Source organism: Dermacentor variabilis, chromosome 4 (genome assembly GCF_050947875.1).
Source record: "Dermacentor variabilis isolate Ectoservices chromosome 4, ASM5094787v1, whole genome shotgun sequence".
In the NCBI taxonomy this organism is placed as follows: Eukaryota; Metazoa; Arthropoda; class Arachnida; order Ixodida; family Ixodidae; genus Dermacentor; species Dermacentor variabilis.
In genome coordinates, this window is record NC_134571.1 from 79787567 (window position 1) to 79799671 (window position 12105).

General features: G+C 43.2%; 1 protein-coding gene across 1 annotated transcript in view; it reads left to right on the plus strand.

The window, feature by feature from the left end:
• LOC142579407 (uncharacterized) overlaps nt 1–5983 on the plus strand; it is a 135862-nt gene extending 129879 nt beyond the window's left edge. The window contains exon 27 of the mRNA XM_075689553.1: nt 3916–5983. Within this exon, the coding sequence (XP_075545668.1) occupies nt 3916–4371 (456 nt within the window). The 3' untranslated portion in view covers nt 4372–5983. The remainder of the gene's footprint in view (nt 1–3915) is intronic.
• The last annotated feature ends 6122 nt before the right edge of the window (nt 5984–12105 follow it).

The following is a 12105-nucleotide window of genomic DNA, read 5'->3' on the forward strand; positions in this document are numbered from 1 at the left end:
TTCGGCACTTGCTTGAACGCAAGACACTGGTGTGTGAGACGACATGCAAATACCACCGTGGATTTCCAATGGAGCTAAAAGAAACCAGCTGGGAAAAGGTCAAGTGAGGAGATGTCTCTGGGACAATGGCATTCTTTACCTCCAGTGGAAAGATTGACCGGTGTTGCACATAGTGAGCACTGTGCATACGGCAAGCCAGCACATGCTTGCCAAATGACAAGGAAAAAAGGAAAGGTGGACAATGGCAGCAATCTTGTATTAATAAAACAACCACGGCTGGTTATTGAATGCAATGCAGGAATGCTTGGCGTCAACAAGTCGGACCAGTTGATTAGTTCGTACAATGTGCTACAGAAGTCTGTTCGGTGGTAGAAAACCCTTTTTTTTTTAATTGTATTGAAATTGCATGTGTCAATAGCTTTATCATTTTTGAGAAACACCAGAAGCCACATCCTGAGATCGCTGAGCTCAGAAGAATTGCCCGCTGTGACCAGCTTGCGTTCAGAATGGACCTAGTGAAACAGCTCCTTGAACTTGAGGATACACCACCAGTTCACTCACCCCCACCATCTGAAGGTATTGAGCACCAGCCTGCCAAGATGGAGACTTATAGAAACTGTAAGAAGTGCTACCAAGATATGCAACATTCCGTTACGCTTTACATTGAGGAACTGCTTCTCCTGTAGTGCTTGCATTTGAATTTTTGTAGTGGGAGACTTGGTCTATGACACTTTTCTTTTTTTGAATAAGTGCCTATTAGACGGTAGTACATTTTGTATATTTCAGAATTTTCGTAACACTTTTCTTTTTCTTAGTAGATACAAGCGTGTCCTTACAAATTTCGCTCAGTTTTATCCAACAATCTTAGTTCTGGAAGTTTATATTTTTTGTTTTTGTTTTGACGTAGATCTAATTAATAAAGCTATTGTGTGTGAAAATTGCATTCATTCTGCTTTTTGTTTGTGCATTGCATAAAATGTGAAGGGCAGTAGTTCCTCCATAAAAAAGATCTGGCATAACATACAAAAAACACCTATATTCCCCATGGTAGGGAAAGAGTTGATGGCTATTGCTTACTAGTTGAGCTGTATGTCTGCTCGTACATATGCAATAGACTGAATGGCACCTGTTGAATGGGTGTGACACTAAATTGCTAAATTGAAACAGAATTTGCTGATTCATTAAGTAAGTAAATGCATGCTGATTTAGTAAGCTTTTTTTATACCCTTGATAAACATTTGGTTAATTCAGACATTTTTCTTTTTTCAGCCCCGTGAAATCAGAATTAATGAGCTTTAACTGTAGTGTGTTAGGACTTGCTCTAATATTGGCCTGCAGTACTGCTTTCCAGCGATGAACAAAGGCCAGCTCACCAAACTTTCAGCTTCATTGTGACAGGTGGTAGAAAGCAATAATGCTGTTGTACTGAAATTTAGGTGGGCATTAGACAACCTTGGATTGTAACCCATAGCCCCTTCACCACAGAGTCCCTCATAGGTTGTGTGTTGCTTCAAGACCTTCTTTTTTTTGTTGGGAATTCGATTAAGGAATAATTGAAGTGGGCGCTCTGAAGCTAAACGATGCTAAATACAGTGCTCAACGTAGCAAAAGAAATACATGTTGCCAAACTCCTCTATGACTGCAAGCGTTGTATTTCTTATGATCATTATTCCACAGTTGGATGCACTACTGCTGTAATTTTGTCTCTAATCTTAAATCACCGCTTCACCCACATGTTTCAGTGAAGCCCATGTTGGAAAGGGCTGTGGCTGAAGAAAGCAACTGATATGCCAGTATGAAACACAGGCAGTGGTTGAACTTGCCCTAATTTTTTAATATCCGCCACAGTTACTCACTGGCTTTGGCGTTCTGCTAGTAGGTCACTGGATCAAATCCCTACTGCAGTGACAACATTCTGACGATGGTGGAATGCAAAAATGCTTGAGTAGGTTCATGCAGATTTCAAAGAACTCAAGCGGTCAAAATTAATCTGAATCCCTTCACTGTATTCTCTCTCAGCACCTTCTGCGCATAAAATTTGAAATGAAATTCAACTGAAATTAAAAAAGCGTGTGGTTCTGTAGAAATCTGGATGGGGTTGCAAAGCGGTATGTTATACAGTTAAACTTGTATATAACGAAGTCGGTAAAATCGGCGAATTGCTTTATTACATGAAAATTTTGTTTTGTTGAAAAACAACCTTTTATGCAAGTAAGTACAGTCGCCAATAATTTGTTCTTGCATGGGAGGGGCCAGAAAATTTTCTGAATTAAAGGGCAATCGTAAAAAGCATATATCTCAACGCGAAAAAAAAATTGTTTTGTTAAATTTGACAGTCGGCGACAAAAGGTATGGTTTCATGTGGTGTTCACAATATCTTCGCATCGGCAGTACGAAGCAAAGCCAGCCATGCTTTCACGTTCCCTCCACTCTCGCGGCTGATAGGGTTGGCCGCAGTGGGACAATACTATCATGAAAAGCACCAGCAGCAAGGAGCGAATGCCTTGTCTGCCTCTCATTTGAACACGTCTCCAAAACTTGAGGTTACGCATCCTCCAGCACTAAATGCACATAAAACAGTTCACATGAAGCCATGCCATCACGGCACGCCCATTCTTTGTACACGTGACACATCATCTCTAAAACGGGGAGTGCGGGGGCCGTGTATGCGGTCAGATGCACTGATAGACATACACAGCTACGGCCACACTAGATCGCACACACTTGATCGTGTCACCATGACCTCGCTTTCGCCTCCCTTCTGCTGGCTTGCGCAGGGGAAGATGGCGCTCATCAAGCCACCATCCTTCTCGGCTCACCTTCTCACACTTTCACTCGCGGCCAAAGCATACATTGTGCGGGGTGCGATAGGATCTTATTACACTTGTACTTTACACGGAACATGATGCTGCTCTGCTTCAGCGGTCTCTCTTCTCACGCAGCGCGTGATTTCAGAGGTGTGTTCACAAGCAACCACTTGTAATTGAACCAGTTTATCATCTGCATATGCGGGTTTTCATTTGTGTCGGTATTCCTTAGCGGCAACTGAAATTTCATTATATTGAAATTATGTATAAACACACTGTTGGTGTTCTATAGACAAGAAGTTATAAAAAGTTAAATACTTTGTTAACAAGTTAAACCTCTATATAACAAAGTCGGTAAAATTGGCAATTTGTTTCGTTATATCGAAATTTTGTTGTATTGAAATTAAACCATTTATGCAAATAAGTACAGGCGCCGATAGATTTTTCTTACACCGAAAGGGGCCTCTGAATTTTCGGAGTTATCACGCAATCAAAAAAATCAAATTTGAATTCAGAAAACAATTCATTTTGTTAAATTTGGGAGTCTGTGACGAATGATACGGTTTTATGCCATGTACGTCGATGATATCTTCACATCGGCGTTATAAATTAAGCAGCGCCAGCCTCGCTTTCGCGTGCAAGTACGCGGGCCGCGATAGGATCTTATCGCACTTGGAATTCATACGGAACATGATGTTGCTCCACTTCGGCGGTTGCTCTTGTCGCACGGCCTACGATTTGAGAGGCGCGTTTGCAAGCAGCCGCTTGTAATTCAATTGGAAGTTTCTATTATTGTCTCTTTTGCGGCGACACTGAAATTTCGTTATATTGAAATCGCGTACAAATACGATTCGTTATATTGAGGTTCTAAATATATGGTGTTCTATGGACAAGAAGTTATGAAAACTTAAATACTTCGTTATATCGAGAATTTCATTGTATTGAAGTTCGTTATAATGAGGTTTAACTGTATTGAGAATTTTGTCAATTCGAAGTTCATTATATCAAGGTTTAACTGTCTATCCTTGGTTGTTCGCAGAATACTAGTGCCTGGGAAGTAGTGTTGCCATAGCTGTTGCAACCTGTGCCATATATTTTGCTCCAACAGCAGGCGCAGCAGCAAACACAGCCTCAGCAACAGCAGCAGCAACAACAGCAGCAACAGTACTATCAGCAGCAGGCCTACATGAGGCAGCAGGCTTACCAGCAGGCACAGGCACGTCCTCAGTTTGCACAGCAGCAGGCGCAGTACCAGTTCCAGCGGCCACAGGCAACGCAGCATGTAAGGCCAGGCATGTCGCAGGCAGAACAAATCTATGCCAATGCTTACAATTACTGCATGGCACGTGGAGTCAACCCTCAGATGGCAAGGAACTATGCCATCAACCAGCAGAGAGTGGCTTTCCAGCAGCTGCTCATGCAGCAGCAGATGGGCAGCAACCCCACATCAGGAAGGGTGGTGGTCTCTGAAGCAGAAGACGACTCGCACGCTGCAGGCTCGTCGTCTTCCAGTACACGACAGCCGTCGACGTCATCGGTTGTGATTACCGAGATCATTGATTGAGACTCTGCACCGTGTCCTTGTCTTCTCCTAGACCACTCATTGAGCATGGGACTTGCCACCAGCATCGGGTGTAAGAAGAGCAGTGAGGTGCCACTGCTTTGTGGTGGCACCAGTCCTGGTGGCTTCTGAATTGGGTTTCTGCGTACATTTTTTTCTTTTTTTTTATTTCTGTGGTTGACGGTCAACGTTACTTCACATCTGTTGTCACGGCTGGTGTAGCGGTCAGAGCCAAATGTTAAAGTTGGTCTTGTTACTGTGACGAACAATTGGGACAGCAGTTTGATGAGGTTCTCAACTTATGGCCACCGTTAAGCAGTTCTGTGTAAGGCACCTCATCATATTTTATGATCTGGTTCAAACAGTGAAGACAGCAAAAATCAGTGCCACTACTGTGACCTTCGCGACATTATTTTGTGCATATCCATAACAAACATTGCATTTTTGAAATGTGTGCTCTTTGGAGAGTGGAAAACAGTGCTGCAAAAAATGAGACAAAGGAAAGAATAAACGCACACTTTTTGTTTATTATATTTAGAGCTATTTTCTACCACACAGTCACCAACCTACCTGACCCGATATTTGTTCCTCGAAATTGCAAGTTAATGTGTACGTGTTGTTCCATAATGCCAGAGGCCACTCGTCTTTTGCAATACACACAAGCGCCCTTGCAGTGATGTGTATGTGCTGATACATTGAGTCCCATTTTTTAAGAACTATTGCATTGCACTGAGCAGAATTTTAATACTTTGTTAATGTTTTTTTGAGCAGACATTAGCTCATTGCAGCAGTCGAACCAAAACCTGGTTTTCAATCACTTGAGTTTCTTGTATTATATGGACTTTCACTATTTCGGTCATTGTATTCTGGGTATTCTTATTCTCACCCTTGATGTCGCCAAGAGCTTGTGTATTCTGCATTTGTGTGCTGCAGGTTTGCAAATAACTGCAACTGCTGTGTTTTCTTTTCATGCGTTATAAATTCCAGCATTTTCTGCAAGTTTCTGTATCATGTTAAATCGCCCAAAATGCACAATAATGTGTGCATGACTTTCTCTTGCATATTTTGTCGCACTGTATATATAAAGGATATGGAATTATCATTGCTCTCAAAACTGAAAGGCTTCTACAAAATCGTGGAGCTATATGTGGTTGTAAAGATTTTGGGTACAATGTTACTGTGGCTAGAAACACATCATAAGCTGCAGTGACTGTAAAAAATATTTTGCATAGTTGAGCCTGCCAGCTTGGTCTCCATTAGTTTGCTATGGTAATCTTAAGTTTTCTCATTTTTTGCTTATAAACATGGTTAACATAAGCTTATGCAGTGTATGTATGATTTAATTTCAAACAAAAGAATTGTTATATTGCTGTGCTATTCATGTATTTCAGACATGCGTTGCAAACACTACTGACACCCTAAAGTTGGGATATAACTGGAGACCTTTCTGGCTCTCCTGATAGAGAGGCATGTTGTGTGGGGGCTGTTTTAAATTTTTTTAGTGATTTATTGCTTTTATTGATTTTATGTTCCTTCAGGCCAATGACCACTCTTTCTTGTACAGTTAGGTTGCGTTCATGTGAAAGTAAAAAAAATATGATGTTGACTGCTTGAAGGTTTGTCAACTGGTCACAGTTCTCTCTCTCTCTTTCTCTGTCTCTCTCTTTTTGTTAGTAAGTAGACATGTTGGTATCCTTCTTCCAGTTAGGATGCATGTGTACCATATATATTAGTCAATACTCACTTTGCTGGCACAATTCAGGGTGTCTGTGTTCAACAGCTTTTCGACTTTCATAGAACAAACATTTTATGATTTTATGCCATGCCAATAACCCTACGCAGTGAATCAACATTCTTTAAAAAGGGTATTGTATGATGATTGTGTAGAATACTTGCACTTGGCATGCCTGTTGCTGTAGGAAAATTATGAAAGGCACATGTAAACGAGATTCGTTAAAGTTGTGAGACAGTTTACAGAAAACGGTCCTCTGACATGTTCCCACGTGTGGTGCTTTGCAGTGCACATAAATCTGAAGTAAATTTATCAGACAATTCACAAAAAACAGTAATCTGATATGTTCAGTTCTATGTGCACGTATTACTCTTGCAGTATTGCTGTGGGGCCAAGATGTAATATGGGTCCACTCTGCAGTCATCAGCACCTAGGTCAAACTGTTTCCACAACCAAAGTGCTTTGAATGTTTCTGCTGACTTGAATGGTTCATACAAGCATGATGATCATGATGCGCCTACTTTTGCCTCATTTCTGCCAAGGATAGTCATGCGGTACCTAAAGTTTTTGCAGCACCTAACATATTTTGGTTGATCAGAAGCTCTTTAAACGACAATGCTGGCACTATGGCTCCCAGTTATATCTTGGCATTATGGTCGTACAGTAAATGTGCAGATGCTCCAAGAGTCTGAATGTCTGGCTAAATATCTCACGCTATTTGGATAACACATCGTAGCTCAGTGGCATATGCTGCTGCTTATGACTTTTCTCTTTGCATCAGCAATTGCTTCTCTGAGATTAAAGGGGCCATAGTGGAGCTGTACTTGCTGTTCTAGTGCACTTTGAACAATTGGCATTATGTCCAAAAGCCAGTATTTTAGTATAAATTGTACTCAGTAATATTTGTGTTCCTCTGAAGTAAAGTGACGCTTCATTTAGCTGTACCCTGTGGGAGAGTGGAAATGGCACTATGGCTTAAATGAAATCAATTCCATCGCAGTGTTGACAGTACTAAGGCTGTGGATATTGTTACATAGATAAAACTATTTACAGGATGTATTTACAAAGACAGAACGTTGGCCAAGATGGAAGAGTGCCCGGCAGGGCTGTGTCTTTTCGTTGTATTCAGAGTGGTCAATGTTTTCTTTCATCATGACACGACTTCCAAGGTAAAAAGCACTGTGTGGTGTGTCAAATGGGGCCATTAGGAAGAGCGTGGTAGGGCTTAAGGCATGCCATACATGACCGACGTCAGGTGATGTTAGGCTGGATGGCTTGGTGGATGGAGCTTAATGGAGACTAATATGTAAAATTGGTCATGTGACGTTGCACATGGTAAAGGCCCTTGTAGCACGAAGGGAGTTTGCCTGAGAGCCAAACACTATAACAAAGGGACCAAAACAACAGGAATTGCCCTAGTTAAATTCACTTTCTGACCTGAAAAGAATACAAAGAAAAGGGTAGAGATAAACCTGCACTTCCAAGTCTGATGTAAGATGCGTCAAAGTGCCGACGATTGGAAATATGCTATCTGTTTTCTTGGGATTCCAATAGACGAGTATGGGGAAAGTCTCTGCATGTGGTCAGTCAGGGCGATGGTGTCATGCACGTTACTCGTTGCTTGAGGCACTAGTAAAGGTAAGCTAAGCATCCGAGGGGAATGCAAAGCTACGAGTGAAAAAAAGGGTAAAGCAGAATATGCAGCAGTTTCATGGCATAAAAAGTCAAGTGAACGCGACAATGTTGACATTCGCAGCTGTAACTTTATTGCACACATGATTTCCAAGAACCCACTTAGTAGCTAATAACCACATTATGAGCACTGCCTGTGCAGTTTCTGGGAACGTTCCTCAACGCTCATGTTGTCTTTTTATGTAACATGTCGTTCGCGCAGGTCGTTTTGGATGAACCATGTGATAGAACAAGCTGTTTTGCCATCATTCTGTTTGTTCTTGATGTCGGAAAAAAGGTGCCTACATCACAAGAACAGTGCAAAAGACAGTTTTTCAATGCCCTGCCACTCAAATCTAGCAGGCTCTTACAAACTGTCCTCATGGGTGTTGACCTCGTTTGCTTCATTCATTCTCACTGTAAAATTCGTGTTGGCACCCGTCAATTGCACCCATAATTTGAACACTGCATTGTTTGGCCAATCACAAAAACCACAGTAGCTTGACAAATCGCATTGGCTTGTCCAAAACCTTGTAGCTTGATTGTATGCTTGATGCTCTGTGCTCCTAAATGGTGCACATAGCACACTACTTGGATTTTATTTAAGAGATATGTGAAGCAAAAATGGTGTCCGGGTGAATGTTTGCCTCTCAACTTGGTAGCATTTTAGTGCACCAAAAGGGTCTATATACAGTCGAGCCTCAACATGACAAACACGGACACAACAAAATAGATCTAAAACTCACTGGTTCTTTTCTGTGATATCAGCGCGTATGTTTAGAACAAATAACCTATATTCAAAAGATATTTTCATGTTGGATGCAACTTTATTATAACGAGGTTCAACTAGTATGTGGGGTGGAGTTGCAGTGTTGCACCTATGCTGATGTATAGTTAAACCAAAATGGCCTTGCCTTCGTTTGTTCTAATAAGCTTCTGTGATCTTTTTGCAATCATCCAATATTCATGAAGCAAACATGAACTGGGCTCCTATCTTTTTCTGCCAAGACCATTGTTCTGGAAGACTACCAGTCTAGCTTGATCTAGTATTTGTTTTACTGCTTCATGGACCTGGGCAGCTTGCAACAGCAAAGGTAACGTGATTTGCAATGCAAAATCTATTGGTCATTTTCATAGGTAGGGAGGCTAGAACTGGGAAGTGTGAAGAGCGCAGGGCATTTCCATTGCCCAGAACTGTTGCCCTGTGCGATCCCTCCGCTAGGTCGAGTTAGGTTGCCGCGGTCGAGGGCTCGGGGGACTGGTCGGCAGTCAAGATAAGCAGGAGGCATTTGAGTATTCGAGTAAAAAAAAAAGCAGGCAAGAGATTCATGGAACTGAAGTCGTTACATTCATAGGTTAGTGTTCCATGTGTTTTTGAAAAGCTCCCTCATGTTAGCGCACCCTAATGGTTAAGAATGCCGTCGAAACTAAAGAAAAAGAAAAGTTTGGAGATGATGTTTTGTGCTTCAGTACGGCGGGGTAGAAATCATTGCCGCAAAAAGTGTCCCTTTCTCATGCGCTGGCATGCAAAGAGCAGTTTGTGAGTTGAGAGCGAGCTATCCTGGGCTGACAAAGCTCTACAGAAGAATTACGCAGTGTGTTCACAGGCTGTCTACCAACCGGGAAAACCAGGAATTCTCAGCGATCTTGAGTAGTCTGGAAAAACTCGGGGAATTTGTACCTCTATCAGAGAAAATTAGCTGCCATTTTATTGAAAGGGTCGAAAGTCGTGGTAATGCTGGCTCGAGTAACAGACGGGAATCATAACGAATCGTCTTTGACACCCTGTCGTCGGCTAGCGGAGTTGCCAGTGTACAGCCAACGACTGACTTTCCGCATTCCCGGTAATTTGGACGGCTTCGCGGCACCACCACATACCCCATATTTAGAGTCAATGTATCGGAACGTCCGAAATTTCGGACGCAAGAACTCTTCGCCGTCCGATTTTCGGGACGTTTCGCCGTGACCACAGGTCTGAAACGGCAAACCCACCACCGCTGCCATTTTGATTACCTCGCCGCCTCGAACCGGCGCTCTCGCACGCAAATCCGCTGGCAGCCGTAGCCACCACTGCGGTAACGCTAGGCCTAGCTGCTTCGACGTTCGCTATTAAGCTTCTTGCTGTTGGGTGCCGTGTTTTCTATTGAAAGGATTCGCTGCTGTCAGCAATGCCAACGAATCCATTTCTGTGGCCCTCGCGATTGGTTTAGAAGCTTGGAAAGCACGGTGCGGTGCATAATGCCGGTTCCTGAAAGTCAGCTTCGCCTCTGTACAGAAGTGTTACTTCATGAAGCGTGCGTAAAGGTATTGCAGTGAAGCATAACGAGCGTGGGAAGGGGTTATTACCACGGGAGACGGTATGTGTTCCCTAATTATACACGCGTGCACCCAGTATTTCCTGTCACAGTACGAGCACCGATATGCCTAATACGTGTACCTACAGGCCTTCAGAGCGTTTTCGAATGTGCCTGTGGTGGTTTGAGACGCCAAGGGCTGTACATGACATCCATTTATTTTTTCAAACTGGGCGATTTTTCTGACGTTTTCGCGGCTCCTAGGGAGTTCGAAAAATCGGACGTGGACTGTGCAACTGACCAAGATGCTTCAAATGGTCCGTGGGGCGAACTAGTGGCGGAAGGAGGTCGAGAACAGAAAGGACCTTCGCATTGAGGAATGAACGGGAAAGGAAGCGTCTTGTCGCCGTTTTGAAGGAGCTTGAGCTCAAAAAACAAAGTGTTGGCTGATGAAGATGCAGGTGTCCTTCATCCAAGCCAAAATAAACTCTAAAGCAGTGAACCACAACACAGGCGTCGTGCGTGTGCCGAGAGTATGTCAGGACAGTTGAGGTTGACTTAATTACGAGCTGTTGAGAGAGAATCTCAATTGTGACAATTTTCAGGCCTCATACCACTGAGCTTGCTATCAGTTGATAGAAATAGCTCATTTTCGAAGATATTTCCTTTTGTATGCATCTCCTTTTTATTCGTATTTGAGAATGTCCGACGGTCTAATGCTACAATTCCCATGGAGGCAGCAGAAGTTGCCATGGAGCCTATGCTGACTACACCGAGCAATGCAGCGATGCTCAACTTGTGTTCTATATTGCAGGCAATGGAACAAGAAAGTGAGTTCCCCAACAAACTGAATAATGCAGCGGAAGTGCCGACTGAGTGTCGAATGAATGGGATTTTGGAGGACTTCTTTATGTATAGCCCTCGGAGTACCACTGTACAACTTGATTCATGCTGTCGAATTAAGCAGGCAAACGAATGTTTAGCACAGTATGGATGCATTCAAAGGTTGTAAGCAGCCTTCATACTGTAGGCAGCAACGTATATATATCTGCCACAAACTGGCTGTCAAGCATTCTACAGAACTTACCTAATCGCGAAGATGCTCAACGAAGCAGCAATCTACATTCTTAGAAAAAATTATACCCTTTGGGGCGTATCTTGTCCCTCAACAATAATCGTCATCCGTCTTCCCCGCGTTTCCTTTCTCTAACGCGGCGAGCCCGGTACTTCCCAGTCACGAACGGCGCCGCGTTATCAGTGTGACGCAGCATTCTCGACAGGGAAGTAGCGAGCGCCGAGTTTCAAGAAAGGAAACGCAAGCAAGGCAGATGACGATTATTGTTGTGGGACAAATATACACCCCAAAGGGTGCAACCGTTTTAAGAGTGTAAGAAACTTTTACACCCTTTGGAGTGCCCCTTCTGCCACACAACGATAATCGCCATCTGCTTTGATGCGTTTCCTTTCTTGAAAACGCCGCGCCCGCTACTTTCCTGTCGGGAATGCTATCATGCTGATAACGCGCATACCGTTCGTTATATACTGGAAAGTACCGGGCTCGCAGCGTTAAAGAAAGGAAACGCATCAAGGCAGATGACGATTATCGTTGTGTGGCAGAAGGGGCACTCCAAAGGGTGTAAAATTTTCTTAGAGTGTACACTCTACGAACAGTTTACACCCTTTGGCTTGCCCCTTCTGCCACACAAAAATAATCGTCATCTGCCTTGATGCGTTTCCTTTCTTTATCGCTGCGAGCCCAGAACTTTCCAGTAACGAATGGCACGCGCGTTATCAGCATAGAACAGTTTACACCCTTTGGAGTGCCCCTTCTGATAACGCGCGTGCCGTTTGTCACTGGAAAGTTCCGGCCTTGCAGCGATAAAGAAAGGAAACGCATCAAGGCAGATGACGATTATTCTTGTGTGGCAGAAGGGGCAAGCCAAAGGGTGTAAACTGTTCTTAGAGTGTATGGTTACAACTTTTTTGGTCACCACTGTATATATATAGAGACCGGTAGAGACTTGCATCGCCATCGCCATC